General features: G+C 41.0%; 1 protein-coding gene across 5 annotated transcripts in view; it reads right to left on the bottom strand.

Annotated features, from left to right (window-relative positions):
• Positions 1 to 26,617, bottom strand: part of Ccdc138 (coiled-coil domain containing 138) — a 58,646-nt gene extending 32,029 nt beyond the window's left edge. The window contains exons 1-10 of one of the 5 annotated variants that reach the window (XM_021174251.2): positions 26,498 to 26,617; positions 25,324 to 25,368; positions 25,114 to 25,171; positions 18,912 to 19,032; positions 16,993 to 17,120; positions 13,312 to 13,490; positions 6,655 to 6,813; positions 3,497 to 3,616; positions 2,560 to 2,637; positions 1,971 to 2,078 (exon numbers count right to left, since the gene is read on the bottom strand). In XM_021174251.2, coding sequence (XP_021029910.1) covers positions 1,971 to 2,078; positions 2,560 to 2,637; positions 3,497 to 3,616; positions 6,655 to 6,813; positions 13,312 to 13,490; positions 16,993 to 17,120; positions 18,912 to 19,032; positions 25,114 to 25,171; positions 25,324 to 25,368; positions 26,498 to 26,590 — 1,089 coding nt within the window. In that variant the 5' untranslated portion in view covers positions 26,591 to 26,617. Of the gene's footprint in view, positions 1 to 1,970; positions 2,079 to 2,559; positions 2,638 to 3,496; positions 3,617 to 6,654; positions 6,814 to 13,311; positions 13,491 to 16,992; positions 17,121 to 18,911; positions 19,033 to 25,113; positions 25,172 to 25,323; positions 25,369 to 25,873; positions 26,427 to 26,497 lie in introns of those variants that run through there. The other 4 variants (XM_029482172.1, XM_029482173.1, XM_029482174.1 and 1 more) reach the window with 4 other exon arrangements.
• Between the last annotated feature and the right edge of the window lie 1,089 nt (positions 26,618 to 27,706).

Raw genomic sequence — 27,706 nt, 5'->3', positions numbered from 1 at the left:
AATGCCAGGGCCAAAATGTGGGAGTGGGTGGGTAGGGGCGTGGGGGGGGTGTATTGGGGACCTTTTGGATAGCATTGGAAATGTAAATGAGGAAAATACCTAATAAAAAAATTAATTCAAAAAAAAAAAAAAAGTACTTGCTGACAGAAGCCTAGTATAGTGTCCCGAGAGACTCTGCCAGATCCTGACCAATACAGATGCAGATGCTGGCAGCAAACCATCGGACTGAGCATGGGGAAACCAATGGAGGAGTTAGAGAAAGGTCTGAAGGAGCTGAAGGGGTTTGCAACCCCTTAGGAAGAACAACAATATCAACCAACCAGATACCCCCAAAGCTTCCACGGACTAAACCACCAACCAAATAGTACACATGGAGAGACCATGGCTCGAGCTGCTTATGTAGCAGAAGATGGTCTTATCTGGCATCAATGGAAGGGGAGCCCCTTGGTCCTGTGGAGGATGGATGCCCCAGTGTAGGGAAATGCTAGGGCAGTGAGATGGAAGTGGGTGGGTGGGTAGAAGAGCACCCTCATAGAAGTAGGGGAAGGGAGGATGGGATAGGGGGTTTTCGGAGGGGAAACTGGGAAAGGGGATAACATTTGAAATGTAAAACAAACAAACAAACAAACAAACAAACAAAGAATTCAAGTCAACACTTCCAACTGGCAGAAATGAATAGACAAGGACAGAGAGGAACATTCTGTTGCTACAGTTGTTTATACATGGTATGAGGAAAAGCATTTACCAAAACTCACCATACTTTACATGAGAAAACTATAGTTTGTTGTTATATGTGATTTATACCTCAAGCCCAGTCAGGGGTAGTATTATGATCTGAGTAGAAAACGTCCCCCGCCCCCAACCCAACTGCAGTGTTGAGAGGCAGGGCTTGGAGGGGGAGATTATCCAGATCATGAGAGCTCTGACTCAGTCAGTGACAGACTAACAACGACTTAGTCAATGATGATCACCTGTGAGCTAATCATGGTTGGGAGAAGTGGAAACTAGGAAGTAGGGCTCAGGAAGTAGGAAGTGGAGGAATGTCACTAGGGACCTGGTCTTCCTCCAACTCTGTTTCCTGGCTATGAGGTAGGTGTGTAGGTCTGCTTTATTACATGTCCTTCTGTCTGTCAGGAAGTCTGGCCTCACTGTAGGCCCTATCCTGGTTTGCTTTCTATTGCTGTGATGACCACTAAGGCCAAGCAGCTTGGGGAGGAAAGGGCTTCTTTGGCTTACACAACCTGATCATCGTTCATCATAAAATGAACCCAAGGATGGAACTAGACACAAGAACTGAAACAGAAATAATGGAGAAGTATTGCTTACTGGCTGCTTCTAATGGCTTGTTCAGCTTGCTTTCTTATACCACCAAGACCACCTGTCCAAGGGTGGCACCCCACAGCAGAGAAGACATCAATCAGCAATCAAAAAAAAAAAGGAAAAAAAAAAAAAAAACAACAAAAAAACCACCACAGTCTTGCCTACAAGTAATCTGGGAAATCCCCTGCTCAGACTTCCTTTTCCCAGATGACCTAACTTATGTAAAGCTAACAAAGAAACCTAACAGCCACTGAAATCACTCAAATCGTGAACTAAAATAAACCTCTTGTGCAAATCAAGTAAGTTGATAAAAGCTAACACAGTCAGTGCGTGGTTTTGACAAGAAAATAACTTTATTAACAAGTAACTTTAAAGAAACTGTGACTTGTCACTGCCACAAAGGCAGTGCTGAACACTGTTTTGTTTCTGGTTGGAAAGGAAAAAAATGTGTATGTGTATGTGTGCATGTGTGTGCATGTATGTGTGTGTGTGTGTGTGTGTATAAATAATTACACAGATACGTCTCTATAAAATAATTAAGATGAATTCTTTCAAAACAATTACATTTTACTTTAAAAAGAAAGAAAAATCGTCAAAGGTTTGAAGAAAACTTCTTCGCTCTCTGCTGGAGGCATTTCCTTACATCATACCTTGAAGGGTTTTGGAGCTGGGGCCTTTTCTTGTTTTGAACTCTTGACTTCGTGAGCAGCATGGGAGTCTCCTTTCAGTCTCTGCACTGTCAGAAACTCATACTTCCTCTGCAACAGCACATAGTCAGAAATTAAGGAGCAATCTTACAAAACGCAGCGAATCATTTAAAAGTTCAAGACAGGGCTGGAAAGATGTATGGCTGCTCTTCCAGAGGACCCTAATTCAATGTCCAGCACCCACATAGTGGCTCACAGCCATATGTAACTCCAGTTCCAGGGAAATCCAACATCCTCTCTGACTTCCATGGGCACCAGGTGTGCACAGAGTGTACACACATACATACCACAAATACACATATACATAAAAGAGTTAATTTAAAAATTATGACAAGAACTAGAGCGGTGCCTCTGCAATTAAGAAAAGGTAATGCTCTTCCAGAGGACCAGATATTATTTGGGTAGCTTACAGCCGCCTAGAATTCCAGTCTCAGGGACTCCAATGCCCTTTTATAGCCTCTGTAGTCAACTGCACACACATGGCATACACTCACCCAGACACACACATATGAGAGAAAAGCAGGCAACTTACCTGTAAGTTATCTAAACGAGCTTGGACCCTTTTGGCCTGAATCTCCATCTTCTTGTTTTCCTCACTTACTTCATTTAGCTGAGGAAGAGAAAAATTACATATTTCAATAAAAGATGTAACCTATCTTGATATTATTTCTCAGTGTACTGTCTAATCTTATCAGATACTTAATCAGTGTAGCAGAACAGCTAAAAATTCCCACTTCGTTCGAAAATGTTAGCAGTAGCTAAGAAACTTTACATTTTATGAAAAATTTTCAAAACTCCTATGATGTTGACTATCAACAAGCCAGAGTCTGTAACCATTCACAAGGAAGGTCCCCATCTATATGGAATTAAACTGGGTTAGCCTTCTGACACGCTGCTGAGGGATTCTCTTGATTAGGTTAAGTGAGGTTGGAAGACCTACCCTAAAACTCAGTGGTACTATCTGAGAGCTTGGGTCCTAGACTGCATATAAAGAGGAAGTTGATCCAGTCTCAATTTACTAAGTTTTTTCTTATGAGTGCTTTAAAAATAATGTACTTATGGGTGTTTTGATTGCAAGCATGTCTGTGTACACATGCATGCAGTACATGTGAAGGCCAGAAGAGGGCATCAAATCCCCCTAGAACTGGAGGTAGCGACACTTGTGAGCTGCCATGTGGATGTTAGAACCCAGTCTTCTGGAAGGGCAGTCAGGGCTGAGACATCTCTTCAGTCCCTGTGCTTGCTGTAATTTAGTAAAGCTCTTTTATTTTTAATTTTTTCAAATTGCCAAAATTGCCAAGTATATGCTAGATGAAAAAGAGGAAACAGGAATTTAAATATTTATGTTTACAAGAATGTTATAATAAAGCTAACAGAATTATTGAATTCTTTCTAGCTAAAATGTTTTAAGACTGACTTAAATTTCTTAAATATCATCTTAACATCGAATACATATGGAATAGGTATACCTGTTTTCTTAAGTTATCATTCAGCTCTCTCAGGGTATCAAAGGAGGACCTCATTCTCTTGTTCTCTTTATTCTTTTCCTTAAGAGCTTCAGTTAAGTGTTCAATTTCCGTACCATGTTGCTAGAAGAAAGGGAAGTCTAATCAAAATAACAGCGAAGAATCCCGTATCAGTAGGGCTAACATGCCCAAGGTCCCAAGTTAAATTCCCACCAAAAAAAATAAAATAAATCAAATGCTATTAAACATTAATTAAAGCTGGAATTCTTCCATCAAAAAACTCTAATAAATGTATTTAGGCATATATACATATATAAACCTTTCGTTAAATAAATGTGTATACATGTGTATATGTGTATACACACACACACACGAGTAACTCTAACCAAGCAATTGAAAGGAGTGTATAATAAATACTTAAAGGCACTGAAGAAATAAATGGAAGAAGTTATCAGAGGGTGGAAAGACCGCCCATGCTCATAGATCAGTAGGTTTAATATTATGAACATGGACATCCTACTAAAAGCAATCTACAAATTAAATGCAATCCCCATCAAAATTCCAACACAATTCTTCATAGAAATTGAAGAAAGAAACCTTTCATTTTCATTTCGAAACCCAATACATGGAATAGCTAAAACAGTTCTGAATAATAAGAAAACTGCTAGAGGTATCACCACACCTGGCTTCAAGTTATACTACAGAGCTATTATTGTAATAAAAACAGCATGGTGCTGGCATAAAAACATATTGATCAATGTAATCAAATTGAAGGCCCAGATAAATTCACATACCTATGGGCACCTAATTTTTTTTTAAAGATTTATTTATTCATTTTATGTATATGGGTGCTCTCTCTACATGGACACCTGTGCACCAGAAGAGGGCATCAGATCCCATATAGACGATCGTGAGCCACCATGTGGTTGCTGGGACTGGCTGAGAAACAAAGTAATAATGTTCAACATCTTTAGTCATCAAGGAAATGCAAACCAAAACTACTTTGAGATTTCATCTGACCAGAATCAGAATGACCAAGATCAATAAAACTAATAGCTCATGCTGGTTAGGATGTGGGGGAAGGGAGACAGTTGCCCATTGCTGGTAGGAGTGCAAACATGAACAGCCACTATGAAAATCAGTGCGGTCGTTCCTCAGGGAACTGGAATTTGATCTACCACAAGATCTAGCTTACCACTCTTGGGCATTGCGCTGGCTAGTTTTATATCAAGTTGACACAAACTGGAGTCATCAAGAGAGGAAGGAGCCTCAACTGGGAAAATGTCCATGTAAGACCAAAAAGCAAAAGCCCACAGGGTGTTTTATTAATTAGTGACTGATGGGGAGGACCAAGCTTTATTGAGGCTGGTGGTCCTGAGTTCTATAAGAAAGGAGGCTGAGCAAGTCATGGGGAGCAAGGCAGTAAGTAAGTAGGACACTTTCCTGACCTCTGCATAAGCTCCTCCTTTCACATTCCTGCCCTGATGGAGTTCCTGTCCTGACTTCCTTTGATAATGAACAGTGGCGTGGAAGCATAAGCCAAACAAACCCTTTCCTGCCCAAGTTGCCTTGGTCTGGTCATGGTGTCTCATCACAGTAGCAGTAACCCTAAGACAGGCAATATAGTCAAAAGATTCTACATCCTACTAGAAATACTACTTCAACCATGTTCATTGCTGTTCTATGCTAATGGCCTTGGTGACCGTCAACAGATGAATGGCCAATAAAAATGTAGTGCATTTACATATTCCTGAGTATTTCTCAGCCTTAAAGAAAAACGAAATTCATAAGTAAATGGATAGAGCTAGAAAAATCATCCTGAGTGAGGTAACCCAGACCTAAAAAGACAAAATGTCATTATCTTACATGTGGGTGTTAGCTTCTAAGCCTTGGATAGGCATACAATCTGTGTAACCATGGAGGTTAAGGGAATAGGTGAAGAAAAAGAACTCCCAAGGAAGGGGAACTAGACACCTACAAATCTCACTGAACACAGAGAAGCTGTGCTGGTGCCCAACTGACTGTTTATGGTGCCCAGCACACTACCAGTGGAGAAAGGTGAACACTAATCCAGCTATAAACCCGTCAATCCACAACAGTGAACTGCCTGTATGATACGCTGACTCAATAGCTGTGGGAGTGACCAACCACTGTGTGACTGAATTTAAGGTCCACTCCAAGAGATGGAAGCCATGCCTAACACTGCTCAGACGGCCAAAAAACAGGGACAAGATTGGCCACGGGCCTAGAGGAAAACCAAATACTATTGTTCTGCTAAAGGACCATAGCAATAAAATGACTCCTAATGACATTCTGCTATGCTCACAGACCAGCCATCATAGAAGCTTGCTGCTGCAGGAGACAGGAACTAATGAGAGCCACAACTGGACAATGTGCTGAGAGTGAGAGCCCTTGGAACACTCAGTCCTAAATAGGATGTCTGGCGTATCTTTCTCCTTAGGGCTCAGGATATTAGGTGGAAGACAAGGCAGAAAGACTGTAAGAGCCAGTGGGGACGGAAAACAGCAAGGGAATGGTGCCTTGCAGACACAAGACTGACGCACATATGAACTTATAGAGTCTGTGGCAGAATGTACAGGGCCTGCATAGGGCCAAACCAGATGGGATCCCAACACAAGTTCAAACCCAGAAGCTATCTTCAATTGTTAACTGGTCACAAAGAAAAACTGGTTTTCTCCAATGGAGTCTCTCTGAATATGCATACCACACTTAAGGGCAGGCCCTAGGCTCAGTGATAGCTAACACAAAACAAACTCAATGGTATTTTTAGAGTGTTTTGTTGGTGCATTTTTTTGTGTGTGTATATGTCTCTCATGGTTTTTTTTTGGTTTTTTTTTTTTTTTTTTTGGTTGGTTTTCTTTTTGTTTTTGTTTGCTAGTGTGTTTCCTAAAGAGAGAAGAAAAGGCATGAAGTAGAATGGGTGTGGAGGCAGGAAGGATCTGAGGAAATGAGGGAGGATAAACTGTAGTTAGAATATAGTGAATGAAAAAAATTATTTCCAACAAAAAAGAAAAATTAATGTGTGTGTGTGTGTGGCTACAAAGAGGAGGAAGAGAGGCGAAGTAAGCAAATATGGCAAGATTGCCACAATGAAGCTCAAAGAAAAGAAGATGCTTGATGAGCGAACAGTGTAGGATTACCTCCTTTAAAATCTGAAATCTTGTCAGAACCTCTTCTTTCACACCTTTAATTTTGCTCAAGGCAGTTTCATGTCTGAAGAGCAGCTGTTCTCGTTCTGCTAAAAACTGTTCTCGTTTTTGAAGTTCTTCTGCGAATTTCTTCTGTGCTGTAGTTTCATACTACCAAAATAAACAATTTAAACGATTTTTATTAATTAGTTGACAAATTCTGCAAATAATGTTTTAATCCACTGGCACTGTTTTAATCAAAAGGTTTTGCTGACGCGAAAAGGTGTGGTCACTTTGGAACAGTCTGGTAGTTCCTCAAAAATGTTAAACATAATTAGCATTTGACTCCAGCATCCCGAGAGAAGTGAAGGCATTTATCCATACAAAACTTAAACACAAATGCTCCCAGCAACATCGGCACAAGAGCCGAGATTGTAAACAACCTATAACTAGTTAGTTTTATAACTGTCAACTTGACACAACCTATAATTACCTTGGAACAGTGTTTTAATAAGGATTACCTAGAGCAGGCTGACCCATGAGCATGTCTATGGGGGACTGTTTTGCCCAGCCCATTGTGGGCAGTACCACTCTCTCAGCAGGGGGTCCTGAGCTATGTAAGACAGAACAAAAAGCTAGACAAGCAAGATTCATCTGCTCTTGACTGTGGATATGATATAACTACCTGCTTTTAAGGTCTTGCTGCCTTGATGTCCCTGCTATTATGGTGTAGTGGTTTGAATATGCTTGATCCATGGGAAGTGGCACTAGTAGGAGGTGTGATCTTTCTGAAGTAGGTGTAGCTTTGATAAAGAAATGTGTCACTGTGGGAGAAAGCGTTGAGGTCATATGTTCAAGCTCTGCCCAGTGCTCAAGAGAATTTCTTCCTAGCTACCTGTGGAAGACAGTCTCTTCCTGGTTGCTTTTGGATCAAGATGATAACTCTCAGCTCCTTCTCCAACACCAAGTCAGCCTGGATGATACCATGCTTTTCCACCTTGATAATGGACTGAACCTCTGAACCTATAAGCCAGCCCCAATTAAATGTTGTCCTATATAAGAGTTGCCTTGGTCATGTTGTCTCTTCACAGCAATAGAAACCCAAAGACAAAAGTTGGTACCAGGGACCAAGGTATTGGTATTAAGGTATTGCTGTGATAGGCCTGGCCATATTTTGTTTAGAAGAATATAGATTTGGGGACTTTGGATTTGGAAAGCATTGGAGTGTTTTAAGTGGGGCTTAAGTAGGAACATGGAAGACAGTGGTGTCGAGGATGATTTCACCTGTGGGAGCCTGACTCAAGATGTTTCAGAGGAAAATTTTAGTATATTGTCTAGAAATCATTCGTGGGATATTTTGGTGAAAACTGTGGCTACTTTTTGCCCTTGTCCAAAGAGTCTGCGTGAGGCTAAGGTAAAAAGATGTAGATTAATTTACACTGATACAGGAAGTCTCAAAAAATTAGCATAGACTCTGCCCCTGTGGTTCATTCTTATGAAGAACACTCTGATCAACTTTAGCAAGCTTAGAAAGGAAAAATACAAAACATATGGTTCAAAGAATAAAGGGTAGTACATGCCTTTAATCTCAGGAGACAGAGGTATACAGATCTCTTGAGTACAAGATCAGTTTACAGAGTAAGTTTTAGGACAGCCAAGCTTAGGCAAGGAAGGATGCAATAGAAAAGGAAGGCCATGTTCCAGCCCCAGCAAGCAGCAGAACTTGGCAGCTTTAGCACCTTGAAGAGAGTCTATAAGAGGCTACTGGTGAAGCTTAATTGCAGTGGAAGACCTCAGCATATTAGAAATGCTAGTGGAATGACTACCAAGAACAACAACAATGGAGTGGAGTCAACCAGAGCCTGAGTGTTACAGAGGACAGAGCTGGAAAAGTGACCCAAGTCCTTTGGAGGAGCCCAGAAGATCATGTGCCCATCCCAGACACTGGAACAAGAAACTATGAAGTTGAAGTTGCCTTGGAGACCCTAAGATGTTAGAGGTACTAGAGCCATGGGATACCTGCTCAGGAAAGCTGCTAACAGGGAGTGGAACTAGCCCAAGAGAAAGAAGTCTGTTGCAATCAATAAAGATAGAAGGAATTGGAAATCTGAAAAGCATTTTACATTGGACATGGAAATGCATAGTTCGGAGTTTACCTAGCTGGTTTTTGGTCTTGCTTTGGTCCAGTATCTCCTTACTGTGTTCTCTTTCCTATGTTTTGGAATGGTAATGTCTATATGTTGGAAGTATGTGATCTGCTTTTTTTATTTTTTGACTTTATAGAGGACTATGGCTAAAAGACTACATGAGGGCTGGAGAGATGGCTCAGTGGTTAAGAGCCTTCACTGCTCTTCCAGAGGTCATGAGTTCAAATCCCAGCAACCACATGGTGGCTCACAACCACCTGTAATGAGATCTGATGCCCTCTTCTAGGTTGTCTGAAGATAGCGACAGCGTACTTATATATAATAAATGATGAATCTCCTAAGATACTTTGGACTTTAGTCTTTTAGACATTGTTTAGACTGTTATAGACTATGGAGACTTTTGAAGTTGGACTAAATTTCTTTTGTATTATGCTATGGCTAGGTATGGCCCCCATAGACTCATGTGTTTGAACAAGCCTATGGGGGCCAGGAATGTGGTGGTTTGAATATGCTTGGCCCACAAGAAGTGACACTAGTGAAAGGTGTGGCCTTGTTGGAGTAGGTGTGGCTTTGTTGAAGGTCATGTGTCACAGTGCAGAGGGCTTTGAGGTCCTATCTTCAAGTTCTACCTAGTGCTGAAGAGGTCTTCCTTCTTGCTGCCTGCAAAAGACAGTCTTTTCAGATCAAGATGTAGAACTTTCGGCTCCTTCTTCAGGACCAAGTCTGCCTGGATGTTGCTATGCTTCCCCTGTGATGATAATGAACTGAACCTCGTAAAACTGTAAGCAAGCCCCAATTAAATATTGTCCTTTTTAAGAGTTTCCTTGATCATTATACTTCTTCACAGCAATGGAAACCCTAAGACACATAGACTACAACCTGGGATTGCAAGCCAATAAACCATTCCTTCTCCTGTGTTGATTTTTGCCAGAGTATTTTATCACAGTAACAGAAATGAAACTGGGACACTACCCAATGTCCAATTAATGAATAAAGCAAGAAAATGTGATATATAACAGAGTAATACTTAGCAATAAAAAAACATGCACCAATACATGAGGCAACAAAGAACTTAAAAATATGCTAAACGAAAGGATCCAGTCACAAATGACTACACACTGTAGGATATCATATGCAAGATATCCACAGAGACAGAAAGTAGATTAGAGGTTGCCTTTTGGAGATGATGAAATATTTTAAATTTGGTTGATATGATGTACAACTCCATGAGTATATTAAAAATAGTAACAGATTATAAAATTAATGAGTTATAAATTTAAAATGTAGTTTTATAGCTCAGCAAACAGCTTCAGCATTTATTCAACTGCTCCACATCTAAAAATCCATGGTTTTTTTCCTTGACTAAGCTTTACTGCACACTCAAATAATCTCAGTATCATTAATGGAACCCATCATTTAAATATTTCTCCAGTTCATCCATGTCTCTATATCCTTGGCCCTTATCCTAATCCAAGACATCATCAGACTGCCACTGTCAGTACGCATTCTGTCACCTCTCTAGCTCTTAACTGATGACAACTTAATATACTAACCTAAACGTAGATACTGTAGTTGAGAATTAGGCATGTCCAACTCACAGCCCATAGTGGAGCGCAGTCCAGGACAGCTATGAATAGGATCCAATACAAAACTATAGACTTATAAAACACGAAGTGTTTCTGTTTGTTTTGACTTATAACTCCATTGCACAGTTCTCAAGCATAAGTTTCACAAATGACAACATCGTGTGTCAGGCAAAATAATTGCAAGTGTGCTTTCATAGCCTGTGGTCTGTGAGTTGGACACATCTCAAAGTACCATGTATTTTGGTCCCCACACTGGTAGTAAGGGAAGGTGCTAGAACCTTTTAGAGGTACCTGCTCATGGAAAGTCCTTAGGTCACTGGAGTTGACTCTGGAGGCATATTATGGGACCCTGGTACTTTCTCCTTTAGTTGATGGCTATAAAAGGAGTTTGGCTGTGTCAATGCTTTTATCATATGCTGTTATACCACAGTCACTGTTTTAGTTTTTATCAATTTTATATAAGCTAGAGTCATCTGGGAAGATGAAAACTCAATTAAGGAAAAACAAAAAACAAAACTAAACAAAAAACCTCTCCATCAGACTGACCTTTAGGCAAGTCTGTGGAGCACTTTCTTGATTAATGACTGAGGCAAAGAGGCATTAAGGGCAGTGCCACTTTGAGGTAGTTGATCCTGGGCTGTATAAGAAAGCAGGCTGAGCAAGCAATGGAGCACAAGTTACTAAAGTGTGTGGCTCTCTTGCCTCTCTTTAGTTCCTGTCTTAAGTTTCTGCCCTGATTCCTCTTCATGATGGACTGTGATCTGGATGTCCCCATGTTGGTTTTGGCCACAGTGTTTTATCACAGTAACAGAAAGGAAACTAGGACAATCATAGATCAGAACCTCCAAGGCAAACCAAAAATCAAAGCAAACCATTTCTAATTACTTTATATTGAAATCACATCTTCCTATCCTACCCAGCTTACTAATCTCACAGTCAGGGGCTCTTTAGACTAAAACTCCTTAAGATAGCCAGCATGGATTTTCACAACTTTGTTTCACTACAGGGTCTGCTTAATTCACCACCTGGCAGTTTCTCCTTGTAAGCACCTCCTTCGTTAGTTCTTTCTTTCTTCTTTCTTTCTTTCTTTTCTTTTATTAACACAGTATTTTTACTGATTATTTGGGAGTTTCACATCATACAGCTCAATCACACTCCCCAGCCATCCCAGATCTTACCACCCACCCTTTTGATCTCCTCACCCCAAAAGAAGTAGAGGAAGAAAAAGAAGAGGAGGAGGAGGGAGAGGAAGAGGAGGAAGAAGAGAATGGGGAAGAAGAGGAGGAAGAGAAGGAAGGAGGAGGTCGTTGTCCAGTCTGTGTCAACTATATACTCACTGGAGCATGGTCACACTCCCAGTGGCCATCCCTTTTAAGAAAACTGAGTCCTTCCTCACCACCAGAAGCCATGAATTGTGCAGAGCTACATTTCAACATCCTTACCACAGTTTCTAAGTTCTCTTCAATGGCTTTCTGGGTAGGCTTATTTTTAGGGGAGGTGAGGTAGGTGAGGGTTGTTACAGAAGGTTCCATGCCATTCTTTCTTAACCGTGAATCTCTGGCCTCCGCATGTGCTATGGACCTTAGCATGGTGTCTGGTAGGAGGACCGACCATAGACATTAACGTGGCCCTCTGCTGCAGAAGGACCATGGACACCATCTTCTTTTTAAGGCAGGGTCCCACTATATGGTTCTGACTGGCCTGAAACTCACTGTGTAGACCAGTCTGGTCTTGAACTCACAGAAATCCACGTGCCTCTGCCACCCTGTGGCTGAGCCTAAGGTATGTGTTACCACATCAGGTCAATGCCATTTGTACCCAGAATGCTGTTCTCACTGTTCTCCTACCTAAATTCTACCTCCCATCGAGGACCAGGCTCAGTCTTTCCCAGAATACTTTCTGGTTGATTTAGGATAAAAATAATCTTGTTCTTAAATACCACAGTAATCATAGTTTCAATTATTTCATAGTTATATATGATTGCTTTCAATAAAAAGAGGCATACGAACTGCACTAAACTCATGCCAATGGACTTCTTTTATAGAGGTACTTACAACAATGAATTTATAATGTCTTCAAATAACACACTTTTTATCAGCACGTTCTGTTTGATATCTTAAGAATGGGCTGGGTTACAGAGACAAAGTTTGGAGCTGTGACGAAAGGATGGACCATCTAGAGATTGCCATATCCAGGGAACCATCCCATAATCAGCCTCCAAACGCTGACACCATTGCATACACTAACAAGATTTTGCTGAAAGGACTCAGATATAGCTGTCTCTTGTGAGACTATGCTGGGGCCTAGCAAACACCGAAGTGGATGCTCACAGTCAGCTATTGGATGGATCACAGGGCCCCCAATGGAGGAGCTAGAGAAAGTACCCAAGGAGCTAAAGGGATCTGCAACCCTATAGGTGGAACAACATTATGAACTAACCAGTACCCCGGAGCTCTTGACTCTAGCTGCANATGTATCAAAAGATGGCCTAGTCGGCCATCACTGGAAAGAGAGGCCCATTGGACTTGCAAACTTTATATGCCCCAGTACAGAGGAACGCCAGGGCCAAAAAGTGGGAGTGGGTGGGTAGAGGAGTGGGGAGGAGGGTATGGGGGACTTTTGGCATAGCATTGGAAATGTAAATGAGGAAAATACCTAATAAAAAATATTAAAAAAAAAAAGAATGGGCTGGGTTGAAAATAAACGTAAGACAGTCTAATATCTAAGACACACCTACCAGCAAACTAGCATTGCTTTGACTTTTCTCTCAGCTACTACATTTTCCATTCAACAGTTCCTATCAACCAAATCTGCCCCTTTTGAACTGCCTTGAGCTGTTTATGTATAACTGAAATCAAAGTCCTTACACCGAAGTTTTGCAGATAGTCTTAGAACACAAATATTTCTGAACTCTCAATTCAGCATTTGGTTTTTACCTGCAGTTTCATATGTATCTGGTATAATTCATCATATATTTGATTTATTTCATGTGGAAGCACACCCTGCTTCTTTGACACTTTGGGTCTTGGGTACATGGCCTGCTTCAGAGGACTGTCAATGGAACCACTGCAGCATTCAGTCTCAAGTCCTGAGGCCATGCTAGTCATCAGGGCATCTGCAAAAATTTAAAATGTTTTCAGACAGAGAATCTTCAGAAAGTGTTGCTTTAAATAAACATTACAGTATTGTTAGAAAATATGGAAAGAATGATATAGCAAAAAAAAAAACTGGTAAAATGTAACAAAAGATATGGATACAGTGTATAAATAATGATTTGCACTTTGTGAAACATTTCTGGTAAATCTGAAATTGTTTTAGACTTAACTATAATGTGCATGAAAACACTCATGAATTAACTAGCCTAGTCCAAGACATGGAATGTTACCTCATAAACTCCTAATCATGTTTCCCTCTGCACCCTAAAACCAAATTAACCACCAACTGATTTACAGTGCTAACCATTGCCTTTGCTTTTAAGTCCCTCTACCAACATTTTAAAAGTTCATGTTTTGTCTATTTTAGACTTTATATGCCTGTGGTTAACATGACTTCTATAACCTCTCCCTTTAAACACTAACATCTTCTCTGAACATACTGACTGCAGAATGATGGGCTTATAAGTCTTTACTGCTTATTCTATTTTATAAATATACAATAACATTCTCCCAGACATGTATCTAAGCTGCTTTGCTCAGGTAGAGTTTACACACTCATGCATCTGGCTCCTACCACACATGTTCAGAAATTTATCTAGGGTATAAACATAACTAATAGCAAAATTCCTGGCTTTTAGGATCTATGTGCAGGTTCAACTTTACTAATGATGACAAATAGTTTTGGTGTTTTTTGTTTGTTTGTTTTCGAGACAGGGTTTCTTCTGTGCAGCCCTGGCTGTCCTAGAACTCACTCTGTAGACCAGGCTGACCTCGAACTCAGAAATCTGCCTGCCTCTGCCTCCCAAGTGCTGGGATTAAAGGTGTGCGCCACCACTGCCCGGCAACAAATTGTTTTCTAAAGTGATTAAACAGTCTAAACAGTAGTGGATAAATTTCACTTGCTTCCAATCCCTACCAATATTGTATAGATCAGAACCTTCTTTCTGCTAATAAACGCTCTCTTACAAAAAGTGAAGCCCTGGGGCTAGCGAGATGGCTCAGCTAAGAGCCCCTGTTGCTCTTGCAGAGGATCGAGGTCAGACGACTGTAAGCTACATGCATCCATAACTCCAGTTCCAGAGATCTGATGCCTTCTTCTGACTTCCGTAGGAACCAGGATCACACATGATGCGCACACACACAGGTAAAACATGCACACACATAAATCCTTTTTTTAAAAAAGTAAAATATAAACTAGTCCAGCCTCTAAGAAAATCAGTTTAGGCGCTTCAATAGACTAAAAATATATCTACCATTACAACAGTCACCATATCACTTCTGGTGCAGGACTCAAAGTCAATGTGCCACACAGGCACTTGTGCATCCATGTTTGCTGCAGCACTATTCAGAAGACAAGTGACAGAACCAACCTAGTGATCCTTCAACAACAGAATAACCAAAGAAAATGGGATACACTACACACATGAACACACACATACACACAATTTTATTCAGCTATAAAGAACAGAATTCTGTCATTTGTAGAAAAATGGATTCAACTGGAGATTATAATATTAAGTGAATGGACTCAGTCTCAAATACAAATATGTCGTTTTCTCTTATTTATTATAGATTTTTATATAGATGCATAAACTAAGGGCTGGAAAGATGTCTCAAAAGTTGATGCTCTTTCAAAGGACCAGAGTTTGATTTCCAGCACCCACATGGTACTCTGTCCACAAATGCCTGCAACTCCAGCTCTGATGGCATCCACACACACGTTTACATGTGTGCTTCCTCCCCCCTCAAAAAAATTACACACACTGGCCAATGGTGGCACACGCTTTTAATCCCAGCACTTGGGAGGCAGAGGCAGGTAGATCTCTGCGTATGAGGCTAGGCTGGTCTACAGAGTGAGTTCCAGGACAGCCAGGGATACACAGTGAAACCCTGTCTTGAAAAACCAAAATGAAAAAAAAAAAAAAAAAAAACAAAAAAAAAAAAAAACAAAAAAAAAAAAAAAAAAAAAAAAAAACGATAATAATAAAAAGACATGTGAGCTGGACATGGTGTCAGGCACCTTTAATTCCAGCACTTGGGAGGTAAAGAAAGACACATTTCTGTGAGTTCAAGGCTAACCTGGTCGATAAAACTTTCAGGACAGCCAGGGCTATGTAAAGCCCTGTCTCAAAACAAGCAAACAAACAAAAAAATAGACACATAAAACTGTGTATGTATACATGACATGAAGATAAAAGCAAGATTTTCTAGAGACAAAAGGGAATAACAGGAAGTGGGATGGGTTAATATAGAGAAAATATGCTCTAAGTATATTCCATAGTTGTATGAAAAGCAGTCCTATGAAACCCAGTACCATAAAGAGTATGAGCCAATAAAAACTCAAACTTTAGAAAACAAAATTCTCTGTCACAGTGTCCTTGGGAACTCATGCTTTAAGAATCTTTCATTATACTCCCCCATGGACAGACCATGAACCAGCCAAAATAAATAAATAAATAAATACATACATACATACATACATACATACATACATAATTTACACTTAGCAGCCAGAAGCAGGAGGATCTCTACGTTTGAGGACAGCTTGGTTTGAGGACAAAGAGAGCTCTTGGACAGCCAGAACTACTTAGAGAAACCCTTTCTCAAAACACGAAAACCTAATTGATCTCTGGCATATACCCATATCCCAGCAAATGACCGAGGCACAGGCATCACAAGTTCAAGGTCAGCCTGAGCTACTGAGTGAAAACATAACTGAAAACAAAACCATGTAATCAAATGATTTTTTTTTTTTTAAAGTTTCATTACTGAGATAAGCAAATGAGCGAAAAACCATACCTGACTAGCCAATCCCTAACCTGGGCCCTCAAATACATTCAACTTTTAAAAGTAAATTTCTCTTATGTTTTCAGTAAAAAAACTGGTCACCTAATGGGAAACACAAATGATATCATCTTCAAGTGCTGAGACCAATGGAACAAAGGGAATGAAGTAGGGCAAAGAAGACAAAAGAAATGGAGACTGCATGTGCCCAGGGCTTCCACAGGGCGGTGTGCCCCACACCTTGCAGCCAAAGGGACAGAGTAGACACCACTTCTGGTCTTGCTTTCCCTGAGAGCCAGAGGAAACTGTGGGATCTACTCGGGCAGACAGAAAGCCCTGCTACTGAGCAGTTTTCAGTACTTTCTCAAAGCCCTGGGTTGGTCAGATTCTAGGAGGTCCTTCCCACAAAGAAAAACCTGTAAAGAAGCTAAAGGCATCATAAAGTTCAACTAACCATCAATTTATTTGGATAGGTTTTGAGGATGGAAGAAGACAACCAGAAAACAGTATGCTTATTTTTCTTTTCCTTTAGCTTAACGACAAGTACACAAAGTATAATATGGTATATAAAAACTCAGAACACAGAAATACATAGAGTCCTAAGGAGCAGTTACTGCTATGAGGTAAGCATGGTTTTCTATACATAACAAATTACTATTCCCTTACAAACTTTCCTACCAGTTTCCATTTCTTTGAAAGACTGCTTTGTTATTTTGGAGGCACCATCTCTATGACCATCTCCCATGAATTCCTTTTCTGTTTCCCATTTCTTTAAGTCATGAAAAGAATCCAGTTCATCACCTAGGCTTTAACAATATAAATATCAGAAATCCGGAAGTTCACTACAACCACTGACAAAACAAACAAACAAAACTGCTTTTCAGATAGCAACACCACAAATAAGGAAAATGCAGAAATCATTTTTAAATACAAAAGACTATGAGCGTAAAACATACAAACTAAGTTAAGATTCCTGAAAGTCTCTGCATGTGCTTTTCAATCTGTCTGCATGTTTAAAACAGTTGAAAACTTTTAGAATGATCTGCGGCCACCAAACTCTTCCAAAACCCAGTAACTCTGATAAGATGGGCACTGTGGTCTTTAATTTGATTAAGATAATTAACAGCTACCCTACAAACTAGAAGCCATGCTTTGGGGCTACCTCAGGGCAGCACGACTCGCCTGCTTACAGACACATTTGGTCATTCTTCTAGAAGGACATTAAAAACAGAATGAGCCAAGACTTTCACAGTACATATAAAATGTCACTGCACCACAGAATGAACGTTAAGATATGAAGGTTATTATGGTCATGTGTAAAGTACTCCTCGGGGCTCCAAGTCCCCAGATGACTGCATTAACAGGTTAATCCACTAATTATTCATCACACTAAATGAGCAGTTAGGAAATGAGGCCTCACTGGAGAAAGCTGGTCACTACCAACGTGTTTTTCTCCCCCCTCTCCCTACTTCATTACTTAATTTATTTACTTTACATCCCAATTGAAACTTCCCCTGCCTCCTGTCCTTCTCCTCTCTCTCCTCAGAGAAGGGGAGACCTCCCATGGATATCAACCTGCCTTGGCAATTCAAACTGTAGTAGGGCTGGGCACATCTTCTTCTACTGAGGCTAGATGAGACCGTCCGTCCAGTTGGGGGAAGGCAGGCAACAGAGTCAGACACAGTCCCTGCTCTTGATGTTATAGGTCCAACATTAGGACCAAACTGTAAATCTGTTACATATGCGCTCTGGTTGGTAGTTCAGTCTCTATGAGCCCCTATGGGTTCAAGTTAGTTGATTCTGAAGATTTTCTTGTGGTGTCCTTTACCTCTCTATCTTTTAATCCTTCCTCCCCTCTTCCACAAAACTCCCTGAGCTCTGCCTAATGTCTGTGCATCTGTTTTCATCAGCTGTTTTCATCATGACTGTTGTGCTACGCTCCTGTCTGTAAGCATTGCAGAATATCATTAATAGTGGTGGGGTGGGCTCTCTCTAATGGCATGGGGCTCGAGTGGGGCCAATCATTGATTCCCTCACTTTCTGCTCCCTCTTTATGCCTGCACATCTGGTAGGCAGACATGTTTTTCAAAGATTTGTCTTGTCTCTGTTTCCCAGGAGCCATAAATTGTAGCTCTCTGCTCTACCATAGGTTCCATCATGACATTCTGCATCACGACAGCCCTAGAAATATGGCAGCCAGCAACTATGGACTATAACTCTGAAACCATGGGCCAAAATAAACCCCCCTCTTTTGTTAATGTCACAGACTTTGTCACAGTGACAAGAACAGACTAAAAGGGTTTTACATTATCTTGAAGTACCTCAGTATAAATATTATATTTATAGTATATTTCTTTTCAGACTAGACACTTTCAAGTAATAACTATTTGTGACCCGTATCTACTGGCAGGACAGCATACTCATAGTAGACTATTATGACTAAGGATTTTCTCTCTCTCTCTCTCTCTCTCTCTCTCNCACACACACACACACACACACACACACACACATACACACACACACACCCCTCTTCTCCACTACTGTTTCTTGAGCTGCTAAAAGCACAGTAATAGTATTTATTCTTCTAAATGCCTTACCAGTTCACATTTAAATGTTTGAAGGAACTGCAGAAAGGTGTAGTGGGATGATTCCTTTCATCAGCGTGGTATCTCGGTGATGAACCAACTTTATCTCCAGAGCTGTAAGGATCTAAACCATCTGTCAGGAAAAACATTAGTCAAATACTAATGGTCTCATTCTGGCCTCCTAAAAGTAAGATCAAAATCACTGTCTCTCCAAATGGGACCTCATGAAACTGCAAAGCTTCTGTAAGGCAAAAGATACCATCAATAAGACAAAAAGGCCACCAACAGATTGGGAAAGGATCTTTACCTATCCTAAATCAGATAGAGGACTAATATCCAATATATATAAAGAACTCAAGAAGGTGGACTCCAGAAAATCAAATAACCCCATTAAAAAATGGGGCTCAGAACTAAACAAAGAATTCTCACCTGAGTAATACGGAATGGCAGAGAAGCACCTGAAAAAATGTTCACTATCCTTAATCATCAGGGAAATGCAACTCAAAACAACCCTGAGATTCCATCTCACACCAGTCAGAATGGCTAAGATCAAAAATTCAGGTGACAGCAGATGCTGGTGAGGATGTGGAGAAAGAGGAACACTCCTCCATTGTTGGCGGGATTGCAAGCTTGTACAACCACTCTGGAAATCAGTCTGGCGGTTCCTCAGAAAATTGGACATAGTACTACCAGAGGATCCCACAATACCTCTCCTGGGCATATATCCAGAAGATGTCCCAACCGGTAAAAAGGACACATGCTCCACTATGTTCATAGCAGCCTTATTTATAATAGCCAGAAGCTGGAAAGAATCCAGATGCCCCTCAACAGAGGAATGGATACAAAATATGTGGTACATTTACACAATGGAGTACTACTCAGCTATGGAAAAGAATGAATTTATGAAATTTCTAGGCAAATGGTTGGACCTGGAGGGCATCATCCTGAGTGAGGTAACACAATCACAAAAGAACTCAAATGATATGTACTCACTGATAAGTGGATATTAGCCCAGAAACTTAGAATACCCAAGATATAAGTTACAATTTGCAAAACACATGAAACTCAAGAAGAACGAAGACCAATGTGTAGACACTTTGCCCCTTCTTAGAATTGGGAACAAAACACCCATGGAAGGAGTTACAGAGACAAAGTTTGGAGCTGAGACGAAAGGATGGACCATCTAGAGACTGCCATATCCAGGGATCCATCCCATAATCAGCCTCCAAATGCTGACACCATTGCATACACTAGCAAGATTGTGCTGATAGGACCCTGATATAGCTGTCTCTAGTGAGACTATGCTGGGGCCTAGCAAACACATAAGTGGATGCTCACAGTCAGCTATTGGATGGATCACAGGGCCCCCAATGGAGGAGCTAGAGAAAATACCCAAGGAGCTAAAGGGATCTGCAACCCTATAGGTGGAACAACATTATGAATTAACCAGTACCCCGGAGCTCTTGTCTCTAGCTGCATATGTATCAAAAGATGGCCTTGTCGGCCATCACTGGAAAGAGAGGCCCATTGGACATGCAAACTTTATATGCCCCAGTACAAGGGAACACCAGGGCCAAAAAGTGGGAGTGGGTGGGGGGTTGGGTGGGGGGAGGGTATGGGGGACTTTTGGGATAGCATTGGAAATGTAAATGAGAAAAATACCTAATTTAAAAAAAAGAAAAAAAATCACTGTCTCTCTAATGTGAGTTTAGAGAATACACACTGAATTTCATATTCATATTGTACTTTACTGATTACACAATGCTCTTCTATTTTTTAAAGATTTATTTATTTATTTTACATGAGTACACTGTAGCTGTCTTCAGACACACAAGAAAAGGCAATAGATCCCACTACACATGGTTGTGAGTCACCATGTGATTGCTGGGAATTGAACTCAGGAAAAGCAATCATCGCTTTTAACCTCTGAGCCATCCCTCCAGCCTCCTGCTCTTCCACTCTTATTTGATCCAGGCAATGACTCTGAAGTAAGACTAGGTGCCTTAAATATAAGTCTCTTGTACACGTTAGGGTCCTAAAGACCAGAGAACCGATCCAAACCAGTTGTATTACCTGGAAATCAGAACCCAACCTTCTTGCCACCTATATAGCAGGTCCCAGAGCATTTGTTTTTTAACAACTGTAAGCCTCTATCCAAATTCAGGAGAAAGAAAGACACTCCCTTCAGATAAATATAAAATAGATTACTATCTTGGTTAGGGCTTCAATTTCTGTAAAGAGATGCCATGTCGCTTACAGTCATAGTGGAAGCAAGGTGGTGGCAGACATGGTGCTGGAGAGGTAGCTGACATCCACAGGCAACAGGAAGAGACAATGAACCACTAGGCCTGGCTTGAGTTTCTAAGACCTCAAAGCCCACCGCCAGTGACACACTTCCTCCAACAAAGCCATATGTCCTAATAGTGCCACTCCCTATGAGCCTAGGGAGGCCATCTTTACTCAAACCACCACAATTACTGACTCAGTTACCTGGTATAATCTACCACAGCAAGCATCCATAAATAATGCATATTTCAAAAATTCAAAATAACTAGGCATTGTTATGGGCATAATTACAGCACTGGGAAGTCGGGGACAGGAAGACTAACAAGGAGTTGGTGGACAGCCTGGGTCTCTTGGCTTGCTTCAACAGTCAATTTCAGCTAGAGACTAAAGGAGTCTCTGGGAGAACTGTCTTCATCAGATGTGGGCATGTCTGTTGAACATTTAATGAACTTTTAAGAAAAAAAAAACTCTAAATATTTAATGTTTTAATACAAAGAGCTAACCCTTTTAGAAGCTGTGGTTCAGAAGGTTGAAGACAAGTTAGATACAGTGCAGGTCACACAGGTTCCTCTTCTCAGTGCTAGGCACAAACAACCCCACATCTGACGCAAAAATTTTACAAATGATAATTAACTGCCATTCATTCAGATAGATAGGTGATGGATAGATAGATAGATTAGATAGATGATAGATGAATAGATAGATAGAGATTGTGTGTGTGTGTGTGTGTGTGTGTGTGTGTATACCAGTAACCAGAACAGGGTGTTAGTGTGAGATCTCCCTTCTCCTAGAGCTGAAGTTATAGGTGATTTTTAACCAATGAGAGTGTTGGGAACCAAACTTAGGTCCTTTGGAAAGCAGTGTGCATTCTGGGTTTGTTTCTGTTTTAATGTGAATGTGTTGCCTTCATGTATGACTGTGTGTAATAGTGCCTGGCAGAGACCAGAAATGGGTACTGGATCCCCTGGATCTGGAGTTACAAACGGTTTAGAGTTGCCACGTGGGTACAGGGAATCAAACCTGTATCCTCTTCAAGAGCAGAGTGTGTACCGAGCCACCTCTCTAGCATCCAGTGTGCACTCTTAACCATTAAACCACTTCTCTAACCCCATCATTGCTTTCTTAACTGAAAACATTTTTTCATGCAATATATTTTTATATTTTCCTGTCCTCAACTCCTCCCAGATCCTACCCATTTTCCTTCCCAATGTACTTTTTTCTTTCAAAAACAAAACAAAAAAGAGCAAAAAGAAAAAAAAAAGAAAAACAAGAAATGCACACTCACATACACACACACACTGCGAGGAATGGAGGTAGGGTGGAAGATGGGGCTCCTGCAATGCATGCTGCAGTATGACCTCAGTCACTGTATAAAGGGCACATGGTTTATCAATTCTCCCTTAAATTTTTAATTAAACAAATATATCTGTCAGGGAGCAAATACAATCTCTCTTCAACTCTCATAAATTCATACCTGGGAGAAACACTGGTGACCAAAGACAAGCTAACAAGAGTAAAGCAAACAAGTTTATTAATGCACAGTACACTTCACACAGAGAAGCTTCAGTGAAAGTTTACTCAAAGCATGGCTTAGACCTCTGACATACATAGAATCTTCAACAAAGATTAGGTTCTTAAACAAGTGATGAGACACTGGCCAGCAATTCCCAGGAATCCACCCATCTCTACCTTCCCAGGAACAAGGTTACAAGGGCATACTGCCTAACGGGGATTTTCCGTGTTCTGGATGACCCACACTGGGGTCCTTATGCTTTCAAAGCAAGCACTTTGCCAACTAAGCTATCTTCTCCATCTCATGAAGTTTTTCTGACTCTAGTGCTTCTTATAGTATTTAAATTTAAGGGACATATTTGGGGGTGTAGTATTCTAGCTTTCTTCATACAACACAGAAACATCACACAGTACCAAAGAATTTCAGGTATATAACAGTTGACAATTCTGTTACAAAATGATTCTCAACTTAAAAAAAAAAAAAAAAAACCAGCAGTTTTCGAGTGATATTTATAAATTATAAACCACAAAGTAAAGCTATACAGACACTGGCAAGAAATTTGAAAACTGCTGGTGTTCCGTACAGTTTCCAGAAGTTCTGCTGTGAACTCAAGAAGCACAATCAATCAGTGCATATTGAGTCATTAAGACTCAGGTCTCAAAGGATGCTTACAGTTTTAGACTGTAGTGACTAGTGACTATACCACTAGTGCCTATAAACTCAGTGAATGCACACTTTATTACCAGATAATCTTATAATTTCTAGTCCAAGTCGATTTTTTTTAAAAGTCTGCTAATCTCTAAAGCCTTTTAATCTCTCTTCATTGTCTGGGTTAGAGGTGGAAATCATCCCTTTCTTCTAATAAATTCTAAAGATCCAGAGTAGTTGCAGTCATTTCTTTTTTTGTTTGTTTGTTTTTGCTTTTGTTGTTGTTGGTTTTTTTTTTCGAGACAGGGTTTCTCTGTGTAGCCCTGGCTGTCCTGGAACTCACTCTGTAGACCAGGCTGACCTCAAACTCAGAAATCCGCCTGCCTCTGCCTCCCGGGTGCTGAGATTAAAGGCGTGCACCACCACACCCAGCTATTTTTGACTACTACTTAAAACCAACTTTAACTGGTTACCTCTTTTTTTTTCCCTTTAATTGATCTGTCTACAGACCTAATTCTGATATTCCAGAAACTGTAACCATTCTGCCTTTAATATCACACGTAACTTTTCTGAAAGTGCTGTACTCAAATCCTTACAGACAGGGTATTTCACTGTTTTTTTTAACTTATCATCAAGTTCATTTATGCTTTTATCCAAGAGTGTAGTTTGTCTCCTACCATTATGTAACATATTTTAGAAATTAGACTGAGCCCCTTGACTTGTATAAATCAGACCTATACAGCTCTCCAGTTTACCTCAGACCCAGCTCAGACCCAGCCAGTCCCAGCCAGTCCTCAGACCCAGCTCAGACCCAGTCAGTCCTCAGACCCAGCTCAGACCCAGCCAGTCCCAGCCAGTCTTCAGACCCAGCCAGTTCCATTCAGTCCTCAGACCCAGCTCAGTCCCAGCCAGTCCTCAGTCCCAGCTCCCATATCTGATGAAATTAAAGACACTATTCATGCTGTAACTACCAAAGTTTAATGATTATTATGTTTAACTAATAAATATTAGCTCTGAAGTATTAACAAGTTAATGGATTAATTGTTAATATTATTACCATAAAAATGTTTCAGCTTATCAAAAAACACTACAACCCACAGTTTTCCAAGTACATTTACTTGATAAATTTTCCCTTTATTTTTTATTCTGGTATATTCTTTTTTTGTTTTGTTTTGTTTTGTTTTGTTTTTTCAAGACAGGGTTTCTCTGTGTAGCCCTGGCTGTCCTGGAACTTGCTCTGTAGACCAGGCTGGCCACAAACTCAGAAATCCACCTGCCTCTGTCTCCCGGGTGCTGGGATTAAAGCACCACTGCCCGGCTGGTACATTCTTTCTTGCCTAAATAATACTTACTAGTATTTTCCGTGCAGTATACTCTGTACAATTTTTTTAAACATTTTCGAAAGCAAACATGCCAGCTGGGGACATGGTTTAGTGACTGAGCACTTGCTAAGCACTGATCAACTTCCTTAGAACGGATTAATAGTCTAGATTCGACTCCCAGTACCACAAAAGAAAAGTAAAAGGCACGCATATTATAAATTACATCTCTCACACACACACACACACACAAATCCCTCGATAAATTTAATTTTAGAAGACACCTCACACATTCAACTCTAAATTCACAATTAGGTGATTACCAGACTGAATATTTTTTTAAATGAAAAATGAGCAACAATAAGCCTAGGTCTAAACATTTCTATAAATCTCTCTCAAGTTAAATTTGTTAAAATACTCAAATATACAAAATTTTCTTTTGGCTTACCTGGGGAGGTCACAATTCTTCTTTTATATTTAGTCTGGTCAAAATCTGAAAGTTCATGCTAGGTGAGGAGAAAGATACACTTAAGTTAAACACTAAGACCTATTTGCTTAAAATACTTTTCCATAATTACAAAGGTTAGCATGGACAAACTTAGGGGCACCACTCAACCCAAGATCAGCATCACTAATTAGACAAACAAACAGCATGTACCTGCTGATTCATCAGAGCAGCCCACACACCAGTCATGTCGTTTTCCTGCCAAGAATACAAAACCAGAATCAAATCAGAAGCTATCCGTTAGACAAACTCAAACTGAGAGACATTCTAACACACACGTCTTCCACCTTGTGCAAGCACTAATGTTACAAGAAACTAGGTGTGGACATCTGTCGTAGATTAAAGGCAACCACACACAACCAAATGTAATGTTCGGACCCCAGGTAGTATCTGCACCAGGGTACGCTTTCTACAAAAGTTTATAATTGTGGTAATCTGTGTACAAACTATACACTATCCTGTTTATTGTCGCAATACTAAATTTCTTGGAAAATATCAATAAGGCTTTTAAAGAGAATGTGCTTCACAGGAAAAGCAAGCTAGAGGAGTATGTGTCAGAGTCTCAATTAAGGTTATGTGACGATAGAATGAATTTGTGTCATGGTCACGGGAACATTGGGAAATACTGCTATTTCTCAAGAAGGGGTTTTGGAAAGCCAGCAAATGTGGGAGGGAACAGAGGAATGCCTGCGACCTTGCTCACCTTCTGGAGAAGTCAGGGTAAATGATGTTCCCATACCTCAGATGATTTTTTTGAAGACAACACTGTTATGCTTTATATAACCTTGACCATGCTGGGCAGTCAAGCAGGCTTCTCAGCTGAACTGTAAACACCTAACTCTTGTCATCAAAGGAGGGTGAGGATTAAAAAATAAAAATAAAAAAACCGAATCCGGTCGTGCAAACTGAGGTATGCAATTGGTCTCCCGCTTCTGTTCTTCCAGGATTCATCGAAGATGTGATCTGGCCGACCTCTCACAGGGTATTAGCAAAGACCTCAGTGGGGGCCCGCCTCACAAATGGCAAGACTCTCCTGGTGAATGGCGCTCTCAAGGGAGGATTACAAGAATGCACATCGCCACAACTTTTCTGTAAGTTTGCAATTACTTCGGAGTAAGATGCTTTCCAGAAGGAACTACAGGGTCTTCCGTGCCTGCAGCACTTTGGTCACCGCCAGCGTTGGTTACCAGGACCAAAGCCACGCCCCCTCCGTCGAGGCGGTTTCCCCGAGGGCGGGCGCTCTCCGGTGAGCCGCCCCGAGGAAGGCAGGGCTAGCGACCTCCCGCAGCCGCCCAGCAGAGCCCACCGCAGCCTCCACCCATCTCACCTCCACGGGGCACCTTCCCGCCAGGCCGTAGCGGCTTTTGAGACGCTCCACTACCATATCCTGCCCCGGTGGCTTGACCACCCTGCGCTCCATGGTGGGTCTCAGACTGCGGTCGCCCGGGAAACCGCGTTCACAGCCACGTCAGGGCGGGTAGTACGTCACGACGCCTGGCTCCGCCCCCGGGGACGCCGGAAGCCGATAGGAGGATACACTACAACTCAGTTCTCGGTTGCCCCTTAAGAGTTTCTCAGTTCCAGGTCTTTTACCCGTCATAAATGTGAAGCATGAAAAAGGTGAGTTCTGCCGGGCAGTGGTGGCGCACGCCTTTAATCCCAGCACTTGGGAGGCAGAGGCAGGCAGACTTCTGAGTTCCGGGCCAGCCTGGTCTACAGAGTGAGTTCCAGGACAGCCAAGGGCTACACAGAGAAACCCTGTCTCGAAAAACCAAAAGGAAAAAAAAAGGAAGGAAAAGGAAAGGAAAAAGAAAAGGGGAGTTCCATCTTCCCTTGAGCGCGCTGGCTCGGCCAGCAGGAAGGCGAATAACTTCTGCACAGCCGAGAGCCAGAATGCTCCCCAGGGCTGGAGACCACAGGGACTACAGGGTAAAATTTACTGTGCACTACATAGAATTCGACTAACAGGGTCTCTTCATCAAAAGTGATTTACAATCACAGAAAAATCAGGACATGTCTGAGCGCTAAGCGAATTAACTGCTGATTATACTCCTTTGCCAGTTTTCATAGGTGGTTCAAAAATAATCGAGTATAGGCAGGAAAGGTGGAGGCAGGAGGCCAGCCTGGGCTACAGGGTCATAAGCAGTTGAGACAATTAACTGCCTCAACTACAAGATATTAGCAAAGACCTCAGTGGGGGCCCGCCTCAAAAATGGCAAGACTCTCCTAGTGAATGGCGCTCTCAAGGGAGGATTTATGCCTCATAAAATGAAAAAAGGTTCGTTTAAAACACAAAACCTCTTTCCCAGCTATACAACAGCACATAGTACTTGGTGTGTTCAACTTTATCACACAAGCTCCTACCTGTTCAGTTTTTCTTTGAGATACACTAACACTGAGAAATAGTAGGCATGTGTTGTAGCAGCTCCTAAATTCTCTGGATAACTTTTAACTTACAGAAGTTGATACTTTAGCAATGGACAGAAAACTCACTATCAAAACATTGCCTAAAGAATACTTTTTTGCCGGCTGGAGA

Source organism: Mus caroli, chromosome 10, assembly GCF_900094665.2.
Source record: "Mus caroli chromosome 10, CAROLI_EIJ_v1.1, whole genome shotgun sequence".
Classification (NCBI taxonomy): domain Eukaryota; kingdom Metazoa; phylum Chordata; class Mammalia; order Rodentia; family Muridae; genus Mus; species Mus caroli.
The sequence above is the reverse complement of the archived record's forward strand: the minus strand, read 5'-3'. Positions and strand labels throughout refer to the sequence as shown.